Here is a 27,426-nt window from a genome sequence, read left to right on the forward strand (position 1 = left end):
ACCCTCCTCCTTCCCCTCCCGGCCACCCCGCAGCGCGGGGTCGGGGGCGAGCAGGCCGAGGTGACGGCTCCCCGCCCCGCGGCTTCCTGACACTCCGCCGCCCTCACACCCCGGCCCTCAGGCTCCCACAGGCTGCGGGCGAGGGAACCCCCAGCCCACCCCGGTGCTGCCGCAGCCGGGCCCTGGGGAACGGCTTGTGGCAAAGCTGTTCCTGGAGAGGCCTCCGCGGTGCCCTGTGCCAGTGACTCGTTTCTTTCCGCAGGTAAAGGCCTGGCAGTGTTAATAATCAGGCTTGTTTCTACCCTGTTAACCTCAGCCTTTGTGAAGCGTTCCAGAGCATGGTCTGTGCCTGCTGGCTGTGTTGGCTCTGCCTGTGGCGTGAGACCTTTTCCAGCTTCCCTCTGATTCTCTGCTCGTTGTCAAGTTGCCCTGTGTCAAAACCAAAGGTGTAACGCTCTGTTCCCATTTTACGATCCGAGTTTGAGTCTTACCAGCGAGGCTGCTGTTTCAGGACTGAATAACTGCTCTGTTGTCTGTTTGCTCATCAACTTTCCCATGTCGTTTTGTACCTGACAGACCACGTGATGTTTCCCACTGCCAGCCTTGTGTGTAATAAGATAAATGGTAACGTGATTCTCATCTTTTCCTTCCTAGAAGGAGCGGTGCTGGGGTAGCATCTGAGCACATCTAGGTGGTGCTTTAAGGAGGCTGCCAGTGCTGCCGGGATGTTTCTCCGAGTGCTGTCCGATATCCAGTGGCGGGCAGCCAACCCGAAATGGAGGAGGATGACCAGCTCCCGGAGAAGCACCTCAACCACAGCAGAACCTCACCCAGTTTCCTTGCCAGCACAGGCACAGGTTGTCATCTGTGGTGGTGGAATCACCGGCACCTCCGTGGCATATCACCTCTCCAAGATGGGTTGGAAGGATATAGTCTTACTTGAGCAGGGCAGGTAAGGATTTCTGGTGACAAAACCGGTGGAACAGGACTTCCGCGCCGGTCAGCATCTGTTGGAATGTGTTATTTCCACCTCTTCACCTGCACTAAGGTGAAGAGCTGGAAATAGCCTTTCACCTGGATGAAATCAAGACATACTGAACATTAATGATGACACTTGCTGCTTCTTCCCAAGCACAGGTGAAGGGTATCTCTTGTGTGGTTGTGGTGGGGTAGCCATGCCATTTCCCTCAGCAAGGCAGGGAGAAAGTAAGCTGAGAAAGTTTGTGGATCAAGATAAAGGCATGGAGATTGTACTGCCATGGGCAAAAAAGAACTGCCCTAGGGAGAATTAATTTAAAATAAGGAATTACTTTATTTCATGCCAGTTAAAGTAGATTCAGGTAGTGAGAAACAAAACCCAAACGTTAAAACACTGCCTTTTCTTTCCCATGCTTGTTTTTCACTCCTGCACTCCAGGGTCTTCTACCTCCCCACAGTGCCCCAAAAAACACAGGGGGTGATCAGTGGGGTGGGATCAGTGCAGGACTCCAGTGTGGGTCCTCCAGGGGCTGCAGTTTCCATCAGGAGAACTCTGCCCTGGCGTGGATCACAGTTCCTTTGGGGGATGTCTGTCTGCTCTGGTGCAGTTGCAGGTAATCGTGTCAAACACAGTGCAGCCCTCAAGGATGGACCGTTCCAGGAGAACTAAAAACCCGTGTAACTCCTCCGGCCCCTGCTGACCTCTGGAAGCAGGATGCTGTGTGTGTCTAAAGCATTACACAGCCAGCAAAGCTCCAGAAATTGCAGGAGGTTCTAAGCAGGCATCAAACATCACCCTGTAAGCTGGTTAAAGGCTGGGATTATCGGGTTTGTTGCAGGGTTTGGTGCCCGCCTGTAAAAGAGCCGAGGCTGTTACGGTTTGGCTGAACACAAGTGCCCTCTGTGAGTTGGATCTGTCTGTGGCAGAGCACATAGTTCCTGCTGAAACCTGTGCAGCCCTTACCTGTTGTTTAGACTTGTGTTTCTGAGCTTGATTCGTGTTGTTTTCATTAAGCAATTTGGGGACCTTGGGTAAGAGACGCTGCTGAGAATTTAGGGTTTGAAGAAGTGTTTATTGCAGCAGCTTCTGACACCCAAAGTAGGTGTCTAGATTAGAGCTTTGCTTCTGATGCTGCTTTCAGGAGTATTTAGCCATGGTTCCCAGAGTTTGTGTGGCAGGGGAGCAGGTGGCTTCAGGTTCTTTATAGCTGCAAAGAGAAGAAATCGGGCAGTCTCCTCTGAGATCTTGTGAGCAGTGTCCTTCTGGGGAAATGAGGTGCTGGGCTTCGTTTGTAAGGGAATGTTGTCTTTGCTACCTTGGAGCAGGGTGTGAGAGATCTACAATGAGTACCATGCTGTGCAGGCTCAGTCTGTGCATGCTCGAGGAGAAAGAGGAGCATTGCATTGGCAGCAATGTCTTATGGGAGCACAGCATGGGGGGACCCTGCTTTGGCTGTTTGGGTTGTCGGTGAGTAGGGGTGTAGCAAACACACCTGACTCAGCTGATTCTGAGGTTGAATTGCTGAGGGAATACAGACACACCAGGCCGAAAGCAGTCATGTCAAGTGGGAAAATGCACAATGGCTTTAGCAGCAGGAAAGATGACTTGGAAGTGTTGTGGAAGCAGGTTGCGAGGGATATGCTCAAATCTAATGGTCTTGTCTTCCCCGTCCGTGCTGCAAAGGAGTTTCTGTGGCTTTCTGTCTCTACAGCAGCCCTTCACCAAATAGCTCAATGGTTTAAAGGCAATTTTAAAAGGGACAAGAGGTGTGTGTCTGTCTGTGGCAGCTGCTGCAGAACGTGAGAGGGACTTGCTCTGACTGCGGTCTGTGAAGACACAAGACTCAAATCCGAGTTAATTTTGATTTGAGGAAAGTCCTGCTTTAGAGCAGGAAAATAAAACAGGTCAACTTAAGCGTAAGGTAACTTTTTTAAAAAACGTGCTTTCCTTGAAAAATGTCAGCGTTTAAGACTAGTTAAAGAGAAATGGTTCTGGAATGCAATGTGTTTTCAAAAGTGAGCTGCAGAAGATCATTCTAGAGGTTGTATTATCCCTGTATCATCCAACTTAGTGTTGCTCTGATGTGTCTGGGGGAGAGTTTGCTGTCTGGCTTGTGCTGCCAGCGGAGCTGCTGGAGCAGCCTGGTGAGGGGTGTGTACCTGGCAGCCTGATGAGGCCCTTCTCTGCACCTTCTCCTGCAGGTTGGCTGCTGGTACCACTCGCTTCTGTGCGGGCATTGTGAGCACAGCCAGGCCCGTGTCCATAGAGCTGAAGATGGCACACTATTCAAACAAGCTCTACCAGCAGCTGGAACAGGAGACGGGAGTGCCAACAGGTAGAGAGTGTCACCACTGAAACACAAGTGGGGGTTTATGTGTTCGAGTTTGGGAGTTCCTGTTCAAAAACAATACACTGGGACTGAAGCAGAAGGAAAGGGATGTCACTAATGTAATCAGAGCGGGGAGAAGGGTATCAGATGGACAAACTGGAGGCAGACTACCTGCAAACTGGGACAGTTTGCATGTCTGTAACTTGAGCAAACGCAGGGCAACTTCCTCAAGGACACTAAAAAGTACATTGCAGTGACTGGAGCAAATGGCCCATTCTCTGCACCAATTCCGTTCTCAAAAAGAGAAGGTGGTTAACAGGAGCACTGAAGCACAGGCAAAGCCAAGTCTCTTACTGTAGCCTCACCCTGGAAATAACAAGAAAAGGCTGTGTTGAAATTCTCCCTCTCCCTCCAAAATGTTTGGACATGTACTTGATAGGAAGAACTTTAAAGTTGTTTGCTGGGAAGAACTCATGGTATATGTCAGACTCAATAGAGGTTAATAACTGTGCCTGCAAGAACAGTGATCTAATGCAGGTGTTGGAGTCACAAAATCTCTGCTTTCAGTTGTTGAAGTTTTATTCTTCTCAGTAGTAATTAGGTCACTTCTTGGCCAGTAACTTCTCTTTCTCACGTGTGAAGTTTTATTTTTTCTTTTACAAACACAACTGTATGAAGTAGAAAGAGAACACAAGTAAAAATTAAATTGCTTTTTTGAAAAGTTGGCTCTCATGCAGTTTTTATTAATAGCTGATAAGTGTTTAAAGTTATTTGAGGATCTGGGATTTCCGGGCTCCTGGGTAGTGGAAGCGACAGGTCTGCAATTATATTAAAGCAGTGGGTGTGAGATGAAAAGGAATTCAAGATCCTGTCAAAATCTGACTTGACTTTGGTCATTGCCATAGGGTACATGAAGACAGGCTCTCTGTCCCTGGCTCAGACCCAGGACCGGCTGATCTCTCTGAAGCGCATCGCTTCCTCGCTGAAGTACGTATGAGCAGCAGGTACAGCCCGTCTTGACAGCCCCAGCTCTCCTGCAAGACCAGTGACCCCGTGTTTCTTGTGTTCTGTGGCAGTGTGATGGGCATCCCCTGTGAAATTATCACCCCAAAGCAAGCGGTGCAGCTCCACCCGCTCATCAACATCCACGACCTCGTGGGGGCCATGTATTTGCCAGAAGATGCGCTCGTGACATCTGCCAATGTGAGTCTGGCTCTGGCAACCGCGGCCTCACGAAATGGTAGGAGTTTTACTTTTGTCTGTAGAGTGCCCTCCTGCATGATAGTTACCTTCTTTCCATAAAAGAAAATTATGTTCTGCGTCTCTTTCGATATCCTGAGCGCTGAAGTCCAAAACTTGGTTATTTCTGTGAAGTTCAGATCCTTTAAATCTATTTCTTCTCAAAAAAACAGGCCGAATTTTTTTTACATGCTGAATCTTTACAGGTTTGCTGTGACAGACCAAACACCTGTTTGTTTAGTGGTTACATATTTCTCTGAATAAGCACACACTCTTTCCTTCGTAGGACCTAACTCAGAATTACACTTCCAAATAGTTGGTTACCTGCAGATGAAAAGGTGTGACTTAGCCTTGTTGCATATGTCATTGGGCACATTATGGTTTGGAAATGTAGCAGTAAATACTGTTTGCCCACCACTTTGGCAAATTTGGAGTGGTCTAAAAGTGGGAGAAAGGTTAGATATGGCAACAGCAATAAAGGTCATTAAGGATGAAAGTCCATCAGATTGGACAAAGCTGCTTAAGAAGATACCTCTCTTAGTTTCTGTTAGTCCAGCTTATTTTTGCATACTGCTTGTTGATTTATTTTTTTTTTCCCCCCACAAAATGACTAATTTCCCATAAAAGAACCCATCTTGCCATCTGAAACTACAGACTTTGTTGCATAAAGGAATTGAATGAAAAGAAATCCATAGCTGAGACTTTTTTGTTTCTTCATGTTGCTGACTATGGGGGGTGTATTTATCACCCTGATTGTTACATGGGAAAAAATACTGTAGCTCTTCACAGTCTCAACCTTTAAATTATGTACAAATTGTACACGTGACGTTTTACAAATAATAGGGTTTCACTTAAGAATTACTGGGTCAAGAGTAGAAATTTTGTCTTGGAGAGAAAATAAGCATTTAAGTTGAGTTTAAGGGCTTGAAGTTAACACATTAGGAGGGAGGCTGTGGTTACTGATGTTCTGATGTCCTCTCCAGGTGTCCAGATTCACGAAAGGACGAGTGTCAGTCACGTCACAGTCCAGAAGGGTCGTGTGACTGGAGTGGAGACTGACAGGGGGCGGATTCAATGCCAGTACTTTGTCAACTGTGCTGGCCAGGTTAAATTATTTACATTTTTATTTCTTGGTTCCATTGCTTAAGAATATGTGCACTTCCCCCACTTTTTAAATTTTTTTTTAATGTGTGTGGTGTGGTTTATGTTGTTTGTTTGTTTTTGTTTGTTCATTTCCCTTCTTTTTTAAGGGCTTGTGCTTTGGTTTGGTTTACTGGAGTAGATCAAAGTCATGTTACTCAGCTGCTCAGCCCAGCGGGGGTGTGAAGGAGGCAGTGCTTGCTGTTTGCTGGGCACCAAAGGCTTGGCATTAACCTGCTGAGCAGCACCTGCAGTTTGTTGGTACAGCTCTGCCCTTGGTCTCTCTCCTGGGAGGTGCACACTTCTGACAGGAAGAGTTTTGCTTTGGCTGTTAGAGAGACAGTTAAGTCTCACTACCCTCCTCTCTCTCTCACCCTCCTCCCCACAATTTTGTTTTCTTTTTCTTCCTTGGTGTCATGTCTTCTCCATGGGAAAATACACCTGCCAATTGTAGTTTCTCAACTAGCAGCTGTCCCTCTTGTTAGTAAGGGATCTTAGTAGAGGCACCTAAATAAATGCTGACTGTTCTGCTTCTAGATGCTGAATCTAGTGCTGACTTGGATCAACGGATCTTGTTTGGCTTTTGTATTGTAAGCTGGTACTTCTTAGTTTTGAGTCAGGGCTCCACTTTTCTAGTCCTTGTGTTAGAAACAAAAAAACAGTCTTTATCCAAAACAATTCAAATTCTAAGAAAAGAGAAAAAAATTGTGTCTGTTTAAGGTCCAGGGGCCTGAACCAAATCTTACTTAGTCTTTTATGAAAGCAAACTCGCAGAGGTGACCTGTGCTTATGTGCTGTGTTTTTTACTGGAGGTAGTTTCCTTCTTTTCCATTCTGACCTGCACTTTTTTGGTTACAGTGGGCCTATGAGTTGGGCCACTCTGGGGAGGTGCCAGTCCATATCCCACTCCATGCCTGCGAGCACTTCTACCTCCTGACACACCCTCTGGCGGAGCCTCTGTCCAGCAGCTTACCCAGTAAGGATTCTCCAGCTCTGCTTCACTTTCCGGTGAATTATACCTGAATTATACCTGCCTTGCCAAGGCCACGTGTAGTTGGTGACAAAAAGACCAGCCTCTGGCTATCAGCTCATTTGGGACTGTGAAGTACATTCTCGCTGAATTGCTCTGAGTATCCTCTTTGAGTGGTAGAAAGAATATCTTCCTTTGTACAGGAGAATGGCCTTCTCTCTAGCTTGACTGGTAGTTGTGTCTGAGACTTGGATTGTTTGTGGGCTGGAGAGGGTGCTAGCCTTGGCACTGTGTTTTCCTTGCAGGCTGCTGGCCACAAATGGCCCATCTATTCCTTTCCTCCAACTGAACCTCAGGCTTTACAATGGCATTTACATGTCTATGAGCTGTAGGGGCAACCAAACACTTGAGGTAATTGCTCCTCCCCCATGTTCTGGCTTTTGGATCTCTTAAAAAAAAAAGCCTTTGTGTTTGAAAACTGTGGTTGGGAAGTAGAAACCTTTGCTAGCATGATTTTCTGCTTCTAGTGAGTATTGTATATACTCTTCAGGGAATTCAGGTCTCTGCCCTAAGTCCAAGTTCTTCACTTTTAATTGACTAATTAAAAAAAAAATAAATATGTATATAGTTGCAGCTTTTCTGTACATGGCAAAAATTGCTGTGGAACATGTCAGGTGGAGTATCATAAATACTTCAAGTTGACACTATCAGTGGGAGAAGCAATCCAGACCTGACTGCTTATCCTCACCCCAGTGCTGCCCACCTTCTTTGTGCTGGTGGCCTTCAGCAAGCTGGATCTGTGAGGCATCCCTGTTAAAATTAACTGGTTTAACATAGGAAGAGGGGAAGGCAGGACAACTCTTGGTGGAAGATCTGGTCCTGGGTGCAGTTTCAGTGGAACTAAGCCAGTAGAATAGCTTATCAGTGCCACAAGGGATGTGAATCCCTCATGTCCTCTCTCTCCTGGGATCACTGTCCTGCTGGTGAGGCTCCTTAGGTTCAGCTCAGTTCACTGTGCTGCCCCAAAGTTAATGTGCATGGTTGTGGTGGGAGTTTAATGGTTTAGTGACCTGAACTGTCTCACCAAGGTGTCACGTGAGAACTAGGATGGTGTGAAAGCTGGGGCTGGGGGACTGGCACTGTCCCCTCTCAGGAGGCCACTAGCTTGGCCTGGCGTGTCACCAGCCCCCAGTGTTGGTGTTTGTGGGGTGACAGCCTGAGACAGATTCTCTCAATTCCCTCCCCACCTCTTTTCTCTCTCCTCTGCAGCTGTTGTCGACCCAGATGGCAGGATCTACATACGCAACTGGCAGGGTGGCATCCTCTCAGGAGGCTTTGAGAAGAACCCCAAACCTCTCTTCACGGAGGGACGGAACCAGCTGGAGATTCAGAACCTCCAAGAAGACTGGGATCATTTTGGTATGTTAGGGAAGAAAAGTTCCCACAGCAGTGAAACACGTGGCTTCTGCAGAAGGCAGAGTTTGCAACAGTGCAGGCTGGGAAAGATGAATATTCTCTCAAATTCATTCATCTCTTCATATGTCAGTAATTCACAGAAAACCCCTTTGCCAAGGGCTGCAGTACCTGAAAGGAACCTACAGGAGAGCTGGAGAGGGATTTTTGACAAGGGAATAGAGTGCCAGGACAAGGGGGAATGGCTTCCAATTGACAGAGTTGGAAGGGTTAGTTTGGACAATGGGAAGAAATTCTTCCCTGTGAGGGTGGGGAGGCCCTGGCACAGGTTGCCCTGAGAAGCTGTGGCTGCCCATCCCTGGAAGTGTCCAAGGCCGGGTTGGACAGGGCTTGGAGTAACCTGGTCTGGTGGAAGGTGTCCCCCTGGCAGGGGGTTTGGAATGAGATGAACTTTAAGATCCCTTCCAACCCAAACCATTCCAGGGTCTCTGTGATATCTGTGTAGTGTTTAAAAACACCCACTAACCCTCGGCATGTATTAACTTCCTTTGGGGCAGTGAGGTACTGCATGAACTTCCAGTGCTGCTCTTCCATCTGAGGTGATTTTTGACTGTCAGTGCCACATGCTGCTCCTCTGGTGACACAGCAGATCAACACTGCTGACCTGCCATGTGCCCGTGGTATTTTGTTTCTGCAGCTCTCTCCAGCAGTGACTGCCAAGTGCATTTCTACCAGTGACACTTGCTATGTGGACAGCACTTGGTATTATGGCTTCCCACCCTTCATCCCACTGTTGACACTGGTGGTTTATTGTATTTGACTGTTCTGTCTTCCTCTTCCCATTTTATTTGATTCTATTTTTATATTCTGTATGTACTTTTGCATGGAGGGCTATTTCTGTAGGAAAAAGCATGGTATGATCTATAAGTCTCTCTTTCCCCCACTTCCCCTTTAATGCCTGGTAGGTTCATGTGTGCCCTCTCATTTTCACATTTGCCTTATTTTCAGGAATCCAGTTTCCCCTTGAGTCAGAGCTCTTTGCATCCCTTGTGAGTGCACATGCCTCTTTTTGTGACTCTAGGCACGGATGGAATTTCACTGATTTCTTTCTGCAGTGTTAGTGTGTTCTTCCAGCTACTCTGCAGATTAAATTGATTAATATTACTTTGATTTCTGAGAGACACCATACTGATACCATAGAAGTTTAAACTCCAGGGAGTGGAACCAGGATGGGGTGCTGCTTTTGTGCTGGCATATGCTGAAGGTTTTTAGATCTCTAGATGCCTACAGACTTGCTTGAAGATATTACCTTCAGTAATGAGTTGCTTGAGCTCTGCACCCACCTCCTTTTTTGTTTTCTAGGTACTGCTGAAATTAAAAGGTACTGCTTGTTGGCACCCCCAAATTGGCCAAGTTTCAGAAGCAGATACACTCTGTGCTCCAGCATTACCCTTTTATCCCTTCAAAAGTGCTGAACAGTTGAGCAGAGTCAGAGCTTACTCAGCCAATAATTGATCCTTTTCTAGGACTGCAATTCCTGGGTTTCGAGCTCTTGTATTACTACTTTGATCTTTGTAGTTGGAACACCTTTTGATTTTAAAATAGCCTGTACAGTTGCTTAAATTGGACTGGGTATGAGAACAAGTCTAACACTGATCTCTCTTTTTATCAATAAAAGAAGCGCTTGGCTCTCACTCTGGAATTCTAATGCTTGAGAGAGGGAAGAGAAAGAGCAGGTCAGAAAGACTGTTTCTGATTGTAAGTTGTTAGGTAGTGTGAAATCTGATTATTTTACTGCTTGTGCATAAAGCTGAGGAGTGTTCTTGGTGCTGAATCTTGAGGGCTTTTAGCTGGAGTACTAAGCAGAGGTAACTTTTGGGCAAGACAAGGCAAGTAGATATCTTATCCCTTTACTAACACTCTCAAATGTCAAACTGTGAAGAGCTGCTGAAGGACTTTTCCAGTGTGACTGGGCAATGGAGTGGCAGGGAAATTCTATGAGGACAAATGTGAAGTGACGCAAGTGTGTGGGGATGGTCTGACTTTCACCACGCAACATGATGGGCTTTGAACAGACCTTGGGGCTGTATTAGTTGTATTAGTTCTCTGAAGACATCAGTGCAGTAGCAGTCAAAGCAAAAGACAAGTTAGGAGTTATTAGGAGAGAAGCAGAAAACACAGGCATTATGCAACACTGAATCTTTGGTTTGCCAGATCTAGTTATTGTTCTAGGCTCTCTGTCTCCAGAGGGTATCATAGGACTGGAGAATGCCTGGTGGAAGAGCAGCCAGAGGCTGGTCAAAGCTTGGAACAGTTTCCAAACAAGGAGTGACTTAGTGGGCTGGGGAAAAGGAGATGACAGAAGGGAAATAAACAGAGATCTATGGAATCTGGAATAAGGTGGACAGGCCTAGATGGGAATCTCCTGTTCACCGTCTCTTTTAATGCTGGGAGGCATCAAAAAAAGTTTATGTGAATTTTAAAACAAAAGGCAGTAATTCCTCATACAGAAAATACTAAACATGTGGAACTCCTTGTCCACATCTGTAGGATGTTTTCCTGAGGCTGGGGGAGACCAGTCTAGTACTTAAGAGAGATCAATTCAGGGGTTACTAAATAGGGAAACATATAAGTTTTTCAGAAAATCCTCTGAGCTGATGTAGGTGGAGGCTGGCAGAGTGCATGGGACAAGTGTCATATAGATTTGCCTGCTCTCACTCCTCACTCAGTATCTGTATGATGCCTTTGTTGTTTTCCTTAACAAAACTGAACAGTGCTCCTGCACTGTGGCAAACAATACTGGGTTCTTGGTCTGGATCAGTATGGCTGCTTTTATGGCGTGATCCAGCAGGTAAACAGTTTCTCCTGTGACTGTATCAAAACATGGAACATTTTCCACCTGTCCTCTGACGAACCTCCGGCGTGCTGCCCGGTTTGAAGGCGAAGCAACCGAAATGTGTTTGAGACTGAAGGCCGTGACTTTTTGTCCCTTTCTGCTCTTGGGTCCCAGGGCCACTTCTGAGCGCCCTCCTGCGCAGGATGCCGGGTTTGGAGGCTCTGCAGATCCTGCAGTTGGTGAACTGCCCCGAGTCCTTCACACCAGACATGAGATGCATCATGGGAGAGTCGCCCACCGCGCGGGGCTACTTCGTTCTGGCCGGCATGAACTCAGCTGGGATTTCGTATGGTGGGGGAGCAGGCAAGTAAGTGGTCTATCCCTGGTGTGTGTGTAAGTAAGGCTTTAACCGAGAAAAGACACTGCTCAGACGATCCTGCTCTGTAGAGTGTTCGGGTCGGTGTTTGCCACATCGCAGTTGCCGTGTTCTGACTGTGTTCCAAATCTGTGCTGGACCCTTCCTCCTGTCCTGCACACCTCTCCTCTGGCATCACAGCTCAGTGATCAGCTGGGGATCAAGTAAGCTTCCTTAGAGCTGTGTCAGAGGACGTTTAGGTTAAATATTAGGAAAAGGTTCTTCACCCAGAGAGTGGTCGGGCGCTGGAACGGGCTCCCCAGGGCTCGGTCACAGCACCAGGCCTGGCAGATTTCAGGAAGTGTTTGGACAACGGTCTCAGGCACATGGTGTGATTCCTGGGACTGTCCTGTGCAGGAATAGGAGTTGGACTCAATGGTCCTTGTGGGTCCCTTCCAGCTCAGTGATTCTATGATTCTCTAACTGATCTGATTTTTTTAAGCTACCAGGAGGAGGTAAAAGCTTAGCAAAGCATGTATTCCCTCATCTTCTGTGCTTCGTGATCCCCTTTAATTTATCGTTTGATTGAAGTCTTTAGATCATTCAAGTTGACACAGCAGTTAATTCATCTGAAAACAGGGTGAATCTGATGCTGATGAAGCACCATATATATGATGCTGGTGCTGCCAGTAGTTAAAGACTGTCCCCTACAGTAAGCTAAGGGTGCAATAATTTCCCAGTGAAGTCAAGCTCCTGTGTTAATGCAGATAGTTGGTCAGGCACGTCAGTGTGCAGCAAAGTTGCTTGGAGAATGATCATTGCTCCCTCTGATTGCCATTGGGTTTTGGTGACCCAGCATCCCTTCTACCACACAGTCTTCTTAACAAGCTATTAATTTTTCATGGTGGGTGTTACTATTTGCATTTGTCTCCGTTATTTCTGTCCTTTGTCTAATAATTTAACTCACCAGGGAAACAACTCATGATTTTTTTTTTGTGTCATATAAAATACAGAGAATCTTTGCAGTGAGGTTATCTTAAGAATCAAAATAATTTTTAAGGTTAAAAGCAGTATTTGTCTATTTGTTACTACAGCCCCAAAATAAGCAGCTTAGCTTTCTAATGTAACTTTTCATGATCAGTTCCAAACCCCTTTGTTTTGCGGCTTAGTGGCTGTGAACAGAACCTTCTGCTCTGCTGTATTCTGAGCTGCCTATGTCCTTTAGCTCTGGAGCATTCCTTCCTCCTTCACTGCTGGAAGTGTAGTTAAACAGAACTTGGCTGGCACCTTGTGCTGAAATGGATGCTGTCACTGGTGGTTTGTGGCTGAGGCTACACCAGGCACTGAAAAACAGCAAAGCAGAAGCCTCCCAACTCCAACCAAAACTTACTTGCACCTCCTTTTGTGGCAGAACCCAAGGACCTGACACAGTGTCAGCCAGGTTACCTGTGCAGGCTCTGGCTTCCTTTACCCATGTGTCCTTAATTTCCTGCTGCCCTGTATGTTTCATCCTAATGGGCAGTTAGTAATTTGGAATTCTGGTGGGTGGGTTTTATGAAGGGAAACCTTCCACATTCTGCTGGTGTGTAGAATACCACGTTACCTTTCTTCTCTCTCCCTATTGCAAGAAGTTCTCGTGTCTGAATTGCTTTGCTTCTGACTTCAAAGCTGAACTCTTTCCCTTGAGATGTTGGCTGATATCCCAGTCTTTATTTCTTCCATCAGGTACCTGGCAGAGTGGATGGTGAATGGGTATCCATCAGACAATGTCTGGCCTCTGGATCTGAAGCGCTTTGGGACCCTCCAGAGCAGCCGCACTTTCCTCCGTCACCGGGTTATGGAAGTCATGCGTAAGTGAGGGCTCTGCCTTCAGTTCTGGCCAGGCTGTCCAGGATTTTCCCCTTTTCCTGCACTGTTTCTCCTCTGTCATCCCTCTGAGAACCGTTTTCCTTTTTTCCTGACCTCCTTTGTGGCAAAACAGCCCCTTCCCAGGAGAAAGGAAAGGATGTGGGTTGCTGGGGGTTTTTTTGTATTAGCGGTGTTCTTATTAACTTTCCTTTTAAAGTGCTGTTGGTACCTTGCTCTGTACTATTTCTGTGCTTTGCCTCTGCTATAGAGAATTTTGTGCATATCTGTGTAGGACTCCAGCCTAGTAAAGCAATGCCAAGGTCTTAACTGGGGATATTACGCTGTCTCAGACATCATTATTCTTTGTGCATCGTTGCAGTGTGGAAATACCATCACTTCCAGCTTCTGCCTGGTGTGACCTGGTTATCTTGCATCATTTAGGAAGCCTTCATGGACATATTCTACTTTCTCCTGTCAAAGTTTGCAATAAATACCTTGCAGAATAGATTACAGATGCCATTTTTCCTGTCTAAAGCCTTGCTTCATCATTTCCTCCTGTTGTTTGCTTGTCTGTCCTGAATAATGTGGATGACTTCTTTTGAAGTTTCAAATGGAAGTACAAAGTGCTCCACAAGTTGCATAACAGGAACAATTACTTGAATTCCAAGTCTAAACTAAAAACATCTGTTCAGGTGAAAGCAGAGAAGTTGGGTAAACCTCTTAGCCCTGCTGTATCCAGGGAATAAAAACCTTATGCTTTGACCTTCCTCCCAGAAAAAATCACTTTATACTCTGAGCATTATTCTAGTGTTGCTCTCCACTACAAACCTCAGTGCTGATAGCTACAGAATCACTCTAGTTTTTACAGGAGGAGTACTGTATTCAGTTTCTGCAGTGTTATGTTTCTATTCCAATCCATTCTTCCCTATACCCACTCTTTCAGGAATACCAATGCCAGATATTGCCAATAAATTCATTAAATTGTTACCTATGAGGCAGAAGTGATGGAAATGTTCAGTAAGAAATATTGGGCTTATCTTCAGTTTTAAGCAGTTTATGATCTAGGTAGAATCTTAACATTTATAAAGTAGTATTCAAGCATCCTTGAGTTATTACTCCCCACTGGTAGCCAGGGAGGATGCTCAGTGATTATTAGAGTAACTCATTTTCTAAATAAGAAAATTTTATACTGGCTAAACAGATATAGGAGCGATTTAGAAAAGCTTCAATAATTAGAAAAGGCTGAATTGCCACTATTTAAGGAAAATTAGATGGTCCCTGTAGCTGTGGGCTGCCTACCCCAGCATTAGCTCTGTCAAAATAACTGTCTGATGCAGTGCACTGCCAGGGAAAGATCCTGCATAATTAATGCTAGTCAACATGACTTCATGAAAAATGGAGGTTTTGTTACCTTGCAGTGTTGTCATGGGACTGTAAGTGTCTATAAATATAAGTGTTCTGTGCAAATATTGTTACTCTGATTTTGAAGAGCTATAAACGACTCAAAACAGATCTGTTGATTTTTCCAAAAAGCAGAGAAGGAAGTTCGGAACCGTTTCGAGGGAGTTTTATTAATGCTTCAGATATTAGTATTGATAATTTGAAAGAGATTAAAGATAATCACTTTGCCTAATAAGGGGTGTTTGTGACCCTTCCAGCCCTCATGTGTGACCTGAAGGTTCCCCGCTGGGACTTCCAGACGGGCAGGCAGCTGCGCACGTCACCGCTGTACGACCGCCTGGACGCACAGGGGGCCAGGTGGATGGAGAAGCACGGATTTGAGAGAGTCAAGTATTTTGTCCCGCCTGGAAAAGGTATGAGATTGTATCTTCCTCTGCCCGGTGCTTCCCGGTGGGTCTTAGTTCGTCCGGTACGTGAGTTTTAACTTGGATTCTTCTCTGTGTTAGATCTGCTGGATCTGGATCACAGCAAAACCTTTTACAAGCCAGACTGGTTTGATATCGTGGGTGCCGAAGTCAAGTGCTGTAAGGAGGCGGTTTGTGTGATTGACATGTCGTCTTTTACCAAGTTTGAAATAAGTGTAAGTACCTAGGGAAGTACCACCTTCTAAAGGTGGCCTTTAGTTTATCAGTGCCTGCTTTTGCAAAATTCCCTGTGTCCTGTTGAGGATAGATAGAGGAGGTCACACTGTGTGGCCAAATTCAGGTGGTACCACAGTATTTAGCATAGACTGGTTTTTGTCTGTTGAGGGCCCACTTTACAGAAATACCAGCTTAGTCTATACACAGAATTTGACCTCGGGCACTGTGCCATCGTGTCCTGTTAGCTCGAGACATCAGTGTCACTATCATTACGAGCTGAAATAATTTGAGCCAGAACATTGATGCAATCTTAAGCTGCCCCGGTGGATTTGTATCGCTCAGACAGCCTGTCTGACTTTCTCTCCCTTTTGATTCATGTAGTCCACAGGAGATGAGGCCCTGGAGAATCTGCAGTATCTCTTCTCGAATGACCTGGATGTGCCAGTTGGGCATGTTGTGCACACAGGAATGCTTAATGAGAAAGGAGGGTATGAGAATGACTGCAGCATAGCCCGGCTCAGCAAACGCAGGTGGGTGTGCAGGCAGCGTCTTTAGCCATCACCCTTCGGGTATTTGAAGGACTTCTTGATGAAGATCATAACCTTTGGTCACCACTGTAGGCTAAAAAGCCTCAGTTCTCCACTTACATTCCTAATTCAGTAACCCACATGAAAGGGAGCTTCTGAATTTACAGGTATTGGAGGAAATAAGCCTTTTTTTGGGATTACAGATGAACATAGATTTCCTCGAAATGTTAGATCGTCAGATGTTTGATTTCTCATTTGAAATACAAACTGCTTTCAGCAGTCATTGGAGTTTATTAATTTAGGTAGCCATTTAAAGTGCAAGCCAAACGGTCCCTCATTGGCTCCTGACCAGCTTCCTTATTGGAATTGCACACTGAAATACTCCTTTTTGGTTACTTCAATTTGCATTGCTGTATGGGTACTCTGATTCTCAGCTCTGCAATCTCTCATCATTCTTCTTGTGTTCTCTGATGAAAATGGAGACACGATTGCAGGATGTCATCTTTACACTCACCAGTTTGCTCTCTCTTTGGCATTTAATAAAAAAAATTCTCATTTTTAAGAACTTCTTCATGTCCCTGTCCCAGCTGACTGTTGGCATTATTTCTCTGGATGGTTTTCTATGTGTGTTTTCATTGTATTGATGTAAAAGCATTCTTTGCTGCTCTTTCAATTCGAAACAGCTTTTCTCTCTCTCTTCCACTTCTGTCTGCATTCATGGATTGTTTAAAAGTATTGTCCTTCTCTGCATGGAACCAGTAGCTTCCCTCCTTGCCTAGTCATTTCTACAGATGTTTCTCTGTTAATGATGTACTTTAGCTCACATTTTGTATCAGACACACACACACAAGTAGCTCATTTTCCTGTATCAAGAGGGGTTCTGTTTTTGGAAACTGTTAATAATAACCTCCATTGTGTGTGAAAAAACTTTCGCTGAAGCAAGAAATTGCTGTGTGAACCGTGCACTCCTGACTGTCAGAGTAGACAGAATCACTGGTGGTGAAGAGCTTCAAGTTCTTTTTGCAGAATGGTTGTGACTTTTGATACTCTGTCGACTTTCTGTAGAATTCCCTGTGTTCCACATCAAGTCACTTCTTGTCACCAGACCACTGCTAATGCTTGAGGTCTGGGATTTCTTGTCATGACAGATGTGATGGCATTGATGCAGAGAGTTTAGCCGTGGTTTTCACAAACCAGCTTGTTTTAGTCTCCTATTGGTATGGAAGCTGCTGAATAGCTTCAGTAGTTGATAAGTGAAGAATAAACCTGATTCACCTTGTGGCTGTCCATCCATTGTGTTTCTTGGTTTCAATTTGTCTGTTCCAGCTTCTTCATGATCTCCCCCACTGACCAGCAAGTGCATTGCTGGGCCTGGCTGAAGAACCGTTTGCCAGATGACAGCAACCTGACCCTGGAGGATGTGACCTGGAAGTACACAGGTAAGAAATCACTGAAAGCAGACAGCCCAAAATCACAAATGGTGTCTTGTGCCACGTGCCATTTAATTGTTTAAAGTGCCTGGAGCGGTGACTTGGTCTCCTTTCCAAACACTTTGATGAAAACAGCAATTCAGAGACTTCCTTCTGGCAAACCATGAGCTGGAAGACAGCTTTGCTTTACTGTGGACTGTCAGGAGGTAGTTCGACTCTCTGCTCTGTTCTTAAATGTAAACGTACCTATTAGTTCAATAAACACTAAGACTTCAGAAATTTGGGCATACATGTTAGAGGCAAGACTCCTTCTAATGCTGTTTTCTTCCCCCCTTTAGCTCTCAATCTGATTGGCCCCCGTGCTGTGGATGTCTTGTCAGAGCTGTCCTATGCCCCCATGACTGCAGAACACTTTCCCTCTCTCTTTTGCAAGGTGAGTGACTGTGCTTCCATCCTCCTCACCCTACCAGGCTTTTCAAAATGTGTGTGGAAGGAGGGGAAGAATTATATTTTGGATAATTGGAGGGGAACTTAGATTTACATACAGGTTTGCTGCAGTTACTGAACTAGGTTGGTAAAGAACTCACTAAGCTCACTTTGGGTTCTGCTTGCTAAATATATAGGTGAGTATGCATTTGTTTTCAGTCTTTGTCTCACTGTAGACTTGATGCCATTTAGTATCTCAACATATTTCATATAATCAATTACGAAGCTTTCAGAGGGGCAGCTGGGATCAGTGACTCAGGCATCACTGTCTCCTGTCATGTTAAAAGGCTGAGCTATTCAGCTGCTATTCACCTTCTGTATCTAGAATACAACCTGTGTCCTGATCTAGTTCCAAGGCTTATTGCCAAGTGTCATGAAGTGATTAACAAGTCTGCATAAGGTGACATCATTATTTGAATTTTGAAACTGAAATTCGTTGGGAGCATGTGCAGGTGGTGAAGGGGAGAGAGGGCTGGGCAGTGTGGATGTGTTACACATTGTGCTCCTTCTGGATCTCTGTGCTGTGTTCCAGTTGGGATGATTTCTCCCCCTCTGGTTCTGCAGGAGATGAGCGTGGGCTATGCTAATGGCATCCGTGTGATGAGTATCACTCACACAGGAGAACCTGGATTCGTGCTTTATATCCCCATAGAGGTAAGAGTACACTGCAGCCTGAGCTGATTAAGGCAGTTGCTTGCATAATCAGAAACGTTTTCCAAGTTGACTCAGGGTGATGAGATGTCTGGTTTGCACCATGGGAAAGCTGCCTGCGGGCACCAGGGGGAGTGTCCCTGCTTTATGTTGCCTTCCAGTCGGGCAGAGCTCTTGTGCTCCGGTGGCAGGGGACGGTGACATCCCTGGTGGTGTCAGCTCTCTCCTGGTGCCAGTCTGTGTTTCACCCTTCCCTTGCAGTATGCCCTCCATGTGTACAACGAGGTGATGAACATGGGACAGAAGTACGGGATCCGGAATGCCGGGTATTACGCGCTCCGCAGCCTGCGCATTGAGAAGTTCTTTGCCTTCTGGGGCCAGGATCTGGATGCTTTTACCACTCCTATGGAGTGTGGACGTGAGTTCCAGGTCAAGCTGGAAAAGGTACAGCACCTCCTGCACTGGGGTTGGTGGGAGAGCAGGACTAGATTGAAAAGGCTGCCAGCCCAGCAGATAGTTGTGTCGTTTTTTGGATGGAGCTGTGTGCAGTGCGTAGCTATAACATATATTCTTGTACTTCAAAAAGGTGCTAGAAATACCAAAAGTACTGTCTTCATCCCTCCTGGGCAGCGTTCCCAGTTGGCCCGTGTATGTCTGGTGCTGCTCATGTGTGCTGTGCTCAGTGTTGCAGAGAGTGCTCTGTACCTTACAGATGCTCAGGGTTCTTGTTTCTCCAAGCTGTTTTCCCAATTTGATGAAGCAAAAGCCAGCCCATGCACCAAGTGGCATACAAGGCTAGGCACCAAGAACAGGTGTTTTCTATTTTTACTAAAACAGAGGAGTTCTCTGTTTTTACTAAGATGTAGAACAGCATAGAGTCATATCTTGCTTTTATGGTGTCAGGTGCTGTTGCTGTCATTGGCTTGTCTTTTTTCTTCCATCTTTGAGCCAAAACAAATGCTTGTATCAATTCAAGAAAGGAATGTAGTGACTGGGAGAACAAATCTCATTTTAGTTACAGTTTCCCTCTGGTTTATAAAGCACAGTAAACTTCCAGAGCCAGAAAAATGGCAAAAACTAGAATGGTGACATGGTTTTCACTGCAGTGAAAATTAGAATGATGTTTTCAAAGGCCCACTTCACAGACATTACTGCGTCCTTTAACATCTGGAACAACAAACATGACAGAAAAGCTTCTGCCTGAGCTGAGTTTCTTGTGTGTGGAAGCAGCCCATGTTGATAGGGCACAGGTTTCAGGTGTAAATTGCCCTTGTGTCGTTGAGCTGCTCTGCTGCAACCCAGCAACTGCCACAGCTCATGTCCCTCAGTCAGCTGACGCCTCCTTTTCCCCACAGGGCATGGAGTTTGTCGGCCAGGAGGCGCTGCTGGAGCAGAAGCAGAACGGTGTGTACAAGCGCTTCACCATGTTCATCCTGGAGGACCATGACACGGATATGGACCTCTGGCCCTGGTGGGGGGAGCCCATTTTCCGCAACGGCCGCTACGTGGGCAAGACCACCAGCAGTGCCTACAGCTACACCCTGGAGCGCCACGTCTGCCTCGGCTTCGTGCACAACTTCGACGAGAAGACGGGAGAAGAGCTGGTGGTGACGACCGACTTCATCAACCAGGGGGAGTACGAGATCGACATCGCTGGGCAGCGCTTCCAGGCCAAAGCCAAGCTCTACCCCTTCAGCTCCCTCTTCACGCAGCGGCGCCGCAAGGACGAGGTGGAACTGAGTGGCTACCAGACAGAGTAGTGCTCCCCAGCCCGCTCCTTGTCCCAAGCTGGAGCTTCTCCATCTTCCAACCCTTTCTCCTCACCTCCTCATATATTTCTTTTCCTTTCTTGTCTTGCAACTTTTAAACTTTTTCCAGCGTGTTACATTTTGTATATTTTAAAACCTTAATTTTCAACCTTTCCCACTCCTGTCTGTCTTCCTCCTTCAACCCTCGCCAGGCTCCCCCCATGTCCCAGTGGATGAAGCACAGTGCTGGATGTGCAGGGGTGCCTGTGTAGGAGTGAACTGCACCAAAGGCCTTGGCCTTACGGTGATGGGAAGGGTTGGGGTGACCCCCTGAGGACTACACCCTTCCTCTCTGCTCTCCAGCACAAGGCAGGGGACAGCCAGTCGTGCTGCCTGTGGTGCAGATGGACGCTGTGACCTCCCCCTGCTCTCCACAGGGCACGTTGCAGAGGGGTGGGGGTGTCGACGCACACAGCAATAGAACGCTCAGCTACCTCACTGGCACGAGACAGAGCCTTGGGTGAGCAGCAGCCAGGAGACAGGTGGGGGTGTCGTCCCGCCTGTCACTGCCCCCCTTTGTGCACCATTTTGGTTTTTCCCTAACCAGGGAATCAAGTAAGTTTAACATCAGAGCGTTGAGGTGACAGTAGCACTGGTAAGTTTGCTGTTGTTGGGATTGGATTTTTTTTTGCCTGGGGGTCGCTGAAACTAAATGGCCTTCTATAATTATAGTTGAAGATCAACACGTGCATTTCAATTCTATAAAGGAATGTTGTTTTTTTTTTTAATTAGCAAAAATACTGATTTTTAACAAGGACATACATTAGTGTTTAATGTTAACAGCAGTGTTGAAATGCTGCTTCTGTTTAAGCTGCACAATATACAGTCCCTTTGGGGATTGTCTTTCACTTTGTTTATGTGACTTGGTCAAACTCTTCTGGCAAGGTTCATGTAAAACCTGTGTTGGTTTGGGGAACTTGAGCAGCAGGAGGGGACAACATCTTGTAGTTTTAGCTGCCCGTGGTTATTTTGAAGTTAAAGACCCAGCATTTGTCTCACCTGTGGTGCAAGAAACACTGGGTTTTCTTCTGCTGGTTAGAACACATCTCAGCAGCTTCTGCTGGACTGGAGAAGTCTTGTGGTTTTCTTCTCAAATCTGTTACACTTCTTTCTTCTCTCTCAGTAGTACCTCATCTGAAGGGGTTGAATATGGGAGTGAAGGGAGCATGGCAGTGGGATTGTGAATTGCTTTCCTTCAGCACTGCTCTTTGCATCTGACTTCTCCTGCAGGTGCTCCAGACAGTGCAGCTGGGATTCACCCCTTCTTCATGTGTCAAAATGTGCCGGTTCGAACACTGCTGGTAAATGGTGTAGAAGTGGGGGGGTTGCTGAGTTGCATTGTGCACATGTACATCTTTTTCTTCTTCACGTTTTGAGCACAATCAAAAGCAAAGACTCTTTTTATTTACTTGAAAAAGATCTGTTAAACATTTTCCTTGCCTCTGTCGTGGTCTTTCTGCTCCAGCATTTCTTCCAGAGTTCAAACACAACGTTGCACTGGCGTCTGCCCTGTCAGCCATGATGAACACTTATCTCTATGATCTCAAATCTTTTTTGGGCACTTTATTTTCCAGTTAAATGACGAGCATCAATGGTGTAAATATGAGCTCAAAACCTTCCCTGGTTCTTGTTTTAGGTTTGCTTTCTGCTGCTTTAGTTGCTCCAGGTCGTGCCTTCAGTTGAGTCTGTGGCTGCCAGTTTGGGGAAGGGTGTAAGGGAATTAGGGATCTGAGCATGTGGTGTAGTAGGCTGAACATAGATGTCACTTCTTCGAGCGTGTGTTCCTTTGTCAGTGATGAGTTTCATTGTAGTGTGACCTCTTCCAGGATTTCAAACTTAGTTTTGAACTGACATGCAGAATTTCCCAGTCTCTGAAATGGAGTGGCCACCATGGGACAGCTTAGTGAGATCTCACAGCCCAGAGAACTCTGCACAGCTGCTGTAGGCGGAGATTCCTCCTGCCTGCCACTTCTTCCAAATTCCCCTGTTATTGTTCTCTGAATTGAAATTTTGCCTGGTGTGTTAGAATTAATTGCTTTAAATGAAAGGTTCATAAAGCATCTAATAGCAGTTTAAACTCTGTAATTACTTCTTGCATATCTTTTCTGCCTGGAGAGATACCGCGATCCCACTGTTCCTGTGCTGGACGTACGTACCAAGGAGGACCTTGGTCTGTCTACACTGGTTTTATGGGATGTTGCTTTGCCTTCCTTATCCAGGGAAACAGGTGCTCAGCCAAAGAAAGAGTTTTGTACTTCAAACTTAGGGTGTGTCTTAGAGCAGCCCTTCTGGTTAGGGTTTATTGACTGTTTGTTGTTGCTGGTGAGGCAAGATACTTCTTCAGGAGAAGGCAAATTATAGGGCCAAGGTGTGCTGAGGTGCATCATGCAACTCCTGAAGAGAGATTTTAGCTGGGACCGTTCAGTTTGTTCTCTGCAGGGTTAGAACTAGTTAAGACCAAACCAAGGGAAGTTAGCAGCATGCTGTCCTTCATTCCTGAAGGATCAGCCTTAAGTTGCAGCCAGATTATATTCCTCCTTGTGATTATTTTTCCTTTTCCCTAATTTATAGGTGCCTGTTATTTCCTCAGGCAACTTTTCATTCACTGGTGTCTCTTCTCCGGGAGTTCTGACAATAAAATTGTGGTTTATGAGCTACTTTTGTCATTATGTCTGCTAAGGTTTATTTTATGCCTGGAAGGTTTATTTTATGTCTAGATCTATTGACTTTTCCATACCAAAAATAGAGAGCGAAAATAGTTTTCTACCCTGCTGATAGATATAGCAACACTTTTTGTAATGCTGTGTGTGCCGTTTGAGACTTGGGTGGTTTGGTAATTGTCAGTCTTGCAGCTCATTAACGCCTACTCTGGCCTTCTCTGCTGTGAATTCTGGTTCTTGTTTTGTATCAGAACCTGAGAGCTCTTCGGCTGCTGTTCAGGCTCAGTCGATGTAACTTCTGGTGTAGCTATTTTTAACCTTACAGTGGTAAAGAATAGTTTGTCTTCACCAACTTGAACACCCGTCAAGGGGACAATTGGATCACGTTTTAAAATAGTGATTCTGAGACTGAGGAAGGTCCTGCTAGTGTAGTGTTTTCTTCTAGAGGTATTAAGCAGTGACGTGTAAGACTAATCCCTTATCCGATGATTAAAGTGGAGTGCCTAAAAAAAGAACAACAAAATCTGTTGAGTACCTTTAGTACACCTTCAAATCAGAAAATTAAATAATCTGGTCTTGGAAGTGGCTGTGGCACAGTCTTAGCATCTAAGATGGTAAATAACATGGACTGTAAAATTCTACATCCTGATTCTCATCCTTAAAACTGTCTTAAAATGCCTTCTGCTGAGAAAGGTGGTTTGTTCTCATTCTGAATGGTAAGACTGTGCACCTTGGACTGGGAAACACTAGAACAGCATCCCTCTCTGCTGCAGTGGAAGGGGAAACAGCCTCATTCTGTGCTGAAGCAGCAGCAGGTCTGCCCTCTGCACCTCGTGTGTGTCAGTCACAGGGTTGTTAGCAGTTCTCTGAGTTTTGCTGTCCAGAATGGGAACAGCCCTGTAGATTCTGTTCATAGTGGCATCCTGGGAGGGAAGCTAATGAGTGAATCCATCTAAATGTGCATGCATGGGAAGGGCTGGCTTGCCCAAGTGTTGTTTGTAGTTTGGGGAACTTGGAGAAGAGGTACCACTTCCTTCCATTAAATGATTTTTCTGGAGGTATTACGTTGTCTTAACCTTGTTGTGTCCTTATGTTCTCATGTTTTGTTGGTCTTTGAGTACTGCAAGGCTTGAGTAAAACTGGTACTATAGAAGAGAGACTTTATTGTTCATATTTAATGATCTGAGGATAAAACAAATGCAGCCTATTTTGGAATGATGTTTTCTGTTTCAGGAGAATGTGTTACAGTCATTTTCACATCTGTTTTTGCCAGACTTGGTTTCTTCTTGTTTTTCCTGTGCTGCCTCCTGTTTCTAGATTTGACAGGCTTTGCTGGACAGTTTCTTATTTTGTGGCAAGGAGGGGAGGCTGTGTGAAACAACCACTGCATCTCCAAGTCCTGGTGTAAGCTTGGATTCCTCCTTTCTACTGTTGCATTTGAGCTGCCACCAATCATTTGCTGTTCCTGCAGCACCTCCAAACCCCAGCCTGTGCTGCTGCAGGATTTCTCATGCACAGGGTTCTTCTCTTCCTTCTACCTGATGCTTTGTCATCAGAGCTGGGTTGGCTCTAGATCTGCCTCTCTGCATCAGCTTAAGCCCTTCAGCTTTTAGATGGTGCTGATACCAATATCTGAACATCCAGGCAGGTTTGTGGTCACTGTATATCCCATCATTTAACCTTCCCTTTCCCTGTGCCAGGGTTTTCCCACTGTCCTTACCACTTCTCTAGTCACATTAGTCCCTTTTGCCCATCAGAGAGCGAGGCATGGCAAAATAAAAACAGGAGAGGGGGTGGCAGAGTGGCTGAGCTGAGGTGGAAGGAGAGACATGGTAGAGGTTTGAGCTGGTGCCCATTACTTAATTCCTTAAGCCCAGCCTTAGAGAGATGATCAGCCTGGATTCCCAGCTCAGGGAGCATCTTCCTCTGCAGCTTTGGTGCTGGACAGATGAGAGCCGTGGCTCTGGGCCACGTTGGGACTGCATTAGCACTTGTTTCCAAGCACGTTTCCCTCTCTCACTGGGATGGAAACGGTGCCACATAGGTGAGGTGGGAACTGTGAGCACTTGATTGCCCCAAACACTTTGGTCTCTCTCTGGCACATTCTTGCAGCTGTAAAGGTACAGCACTGGCACTGCTAACCTTGTCCTTCCAGGGCATTTGAATGAACCAGAGTGGTTAAATTTTGGGAAGAAGTCTGTAAAACCAAGGTAGTTTCTGTGTTGGGAGAGGGGGCAGCTGCTTGGAAGGGCAGAAGTTGTTTTTATTTAAAACACAACACTTGGCTGCTGACAATGTCGAGCAAAATATTCACAACCTTTAGGTTTGTCTTCCCAAATGAGTTTATTATAATACTTGGTCAGATTAATTTCTGCTCATTTCAAGATGGTTTTTTTTTGTTTGTTTTAAACTACCTTTTCCTTAGCTGATTGTTTGTATTTTTATTTAAAAAAACAAAGCATTCAGTCAGGGAACAAGACTTGGGGGAAGGAGGGGGTTAGGGTCATCAGATGACTTCAAGCTGTCACTAAAAAGTATTGGAAAATTTTCTTTGCACTTTAAACTTTCCTTAAGCATTATGGCTGTAGCACCATGCATTTAGTGCTTTTAGCCCTCTGCATGAGTAGTCTTTGCATTTGATAGGAAAAAAACCCTTTAAGTATTTATAAATGCCTTAAAGCTCTGAGTGTGGTGTTTGGGCACTGACTGTACCTGCCATGGTACAATTTGATTTCCTTCCTGGAAAGCTGTGTGCTGAGCACCCAGAGCTGCTATTGAGCAAGCACTGGGGGATGGGGGATGCTGCTGTTGCAGTGTGAGGCTGGAATTTGTGTTGAGCTGGGAGCCCCTGTGCCTGTTCAGCTGCTGGGCTGACACCTTCCTGTTTGGTTTTCCCTCCGGAAACGGATTTATTCACTTTTTCTTCATGGTGTAATGGGTTTTCTTATTTCTTAAAGAAGCCTGGGCTGGTGCAGAGTACTCTGTGAGTGTCCCATTGCATTAAAGGAAACAAAATTCTCTGCTTGAACGCTTCCCTGCTGTACCATCTGACATTTGCAGGCGGGAGTCAGCAGAAGCGGGAGCAGAGGGGATCTGCCGCTGCCCACAGTGTTTGCTGAGATGGCTCTGAGACTTCTCATCTCCCATTTGTCTCAAAGCTGAGCTGCATGCCCAGTGTCAGGCTGGCTCCTGTGCTGGCAGCACAACCAGAGCTGGCACACTGTGCTGATGTGCTGTGTGAGATCCCACCTGCTCGGATCGGGAATCCCCACGAGCAGGAGCGGGAATCATCAGGAAGGTGTTCCGAGCTATACTTACTGATTTGTCCATGCTGGTAACAGTTGATCTTCCCACACGGACTCTTGACACCTGCTACAAGCAGAGCAGATACTTGGGAGCCATCAGCCATCCCAACTAGGACCTGATCCATTCTCTGTGTGCGAGAAGAATCCTGTGCTGTCTGCCTTTTTACTTGCCGCCGCTGAGATTTTTTTCCACACTCAAATTCCATATTCTTCCTGTAGTGGAGCAGATTTCACTTCTTCCAGTGAAACCAGAGGCAGGGTAATGTCCCTGAAGTCTCTCATGGGTTCTCTGTCTCTTGGTCAGGCTTGCAGCAGGACGCTCATCCAAACCCCTTCATGCTTTTGTCTCCCAAGAACAGATTTTAAAGGGCTGGGAGGATTTCCGATGAGTGCTGCTACCGAAATTTTAAGAACAACTGAAGTTTGAACCTGTGAAAACACTTTTCTAGTGCCTTACGCCTGTGAATGTTGTGCAATGGATGTAGCTGATGTGGGACAGAGCAAGGAGCAGCTTTCAGCAGCACGGTTCCCCATCCACTACGGCCTCTCCCCTCGCAGGGGCCTGGCAAGCAGATGCCAGCAGGTCGGCTCTGGCAGCTTGGGGAGGCTCTTTCTTTGCAATGTGGGGTCAGAGAAACCTTGTGCCAGGTGCTCTGCCTTTGTGGGGAGCAGTGGTCTCACCTCTGCAGGGTTTGGATTCGAGGGGGTTTAGGAGAGACGAGGCTGCTCTGATTGCCAGGAGGAGGACGTGGACAGTTGTTCCCAAGCGCACAAGTCAGGGTGAGTTTGCTGCTCCCCACTGAGGCCATGTTGTCATATATGCTGTATTTATATCATGCTTGATTTCATTTCATATTTTGGTTGGCTTAAATGTTGCTAGGTTTGTATATTAATAAAGAGGCATTTTAACTACTCCCGAATCTGAGCATTTGTTATGCAAGAGCCTTGTGTGTCTTTCAGAATCCAGCCCCCCTGGTTGTCTGCATGGAGTCCTGCAGGGACACCAGGCCTGTCACAGGGTCCAGCCTTAGGAGTCCCTTCCCCTGCCTCTGCCTGTACTGTGTTCAGAACTATGTCCTTCAACAGTTTGTCCGTGTCCTTCCCTCTGCTCTTCTGGGGCTCAAGGACATGGGCTGTGTTGGTCCAGGGCCTCTGTTTTTGGGTCCAGGGGGGTTGGGACATGAGTGTGGGGTCTGGGTGAGCAGTGCCATCACCAACCACGGGGGTCTGGCTGGAGGGTTTGTGCCAGGGCTCTGCTGCTGGGCACCCAGGCCAGTGTGGGGCCAGGCTCTGCTCCTGCCCCAGTGGAGGGGGTTACCCACAGATGGTGCCTGATGTCTGGCCCAGGAGAGGAGGGGAGAGCAGAGCACCTGGGCCCCACCAACCTTCTCATTCCCTTTCCCTCCTC

At 46.2% G+C, this 27,426-nt stretch overlaps 1 protein-coding gene across 2 annotated transcripts; it reads left to right on the forward strand.

Moving 5' to 3' along the window:
• Positions 1–26,930, forward strand: PDPR (pyruvate dehydrogenase phosphatase regulatory subunit). 2 transcript variants are annotated; one of them, XM_032701101.1, is made up of 18 exons: positions 1–262; positions 655–952; positions 3,181–3,314; positions 4,214–4,295; positions 4,385–4,548; positions 5,531–5,652; positions 6,546–6,663; positions 7,927–8,076; positions 11,081–11,273; positions 12,987–13,111; positions 14,768–14,923; positions 15,017–15,150; positions 15,533–15,681; positions 17,005–17,117; positions 17,447–17,541; positions 18,159–18,248; positions 18,507–18,689; positions 19,601–26,930. In XM_032701101.1, the coding sequence occupies exons 2-18, from the start codon at positions 726–728 to the stop codon at positions 20,003–20,005; spliced, it is 2,640 nt and encodes an 879-aa protein (XP_032556992.1). In that variant the 5' UTR covers positions 1–262; positions 655–725; the 3' UTR covers positions 20,006–26,930. The 2 variants fall into 2 exon arrangements, with proteins under 2 accessions (XP_032556992.1, XP_032556993.1); XM_032701102.1 differs by having other exon boundaries at positions 658–952.
• Positions 26,931–27,426: the final 496 nt, after the last annotated feature.

The sequence above is a fragment of the Chiroxiphia lanceolata genome, chromosome 13 (genome assembly GCF_009829145.1).
Source record: "Chiroxiphia lanceolata isolate bChiLan1 chromosome 13, bChiLan1.pri, whole genome shotgun sequence".
Lineage (NCBI taxonomy): Eukaryota > Metazoa > Chordata > Aves > Passeriformes > Pipridae > Chiroxiphia > Chiroxiphia lanceolata.

Coding starts and splice junctions, on each gene's coding strand:
- PDPR (XM_032701101.1), top strand. CDS start 726: ATGTTTCTCCGAGTGCTGTCCGATATCCAGTGGCGGGCAGCCAACCCG. Junction 5,653..6,545: donor TTGTCAACTGTGCTGGCCAG/GTTAAATTATTT, acceptor TTTTGGTTACAG/TGGGCCTATGAGTTGGGCCA. Junction 17,542..18,158: donor TTCCCTCTCTCTTTTGCAAG/GTGAGTGACTGT, acceptor CTGGTTCTGCAG/GAGATGAGCGTGGGCTATGC.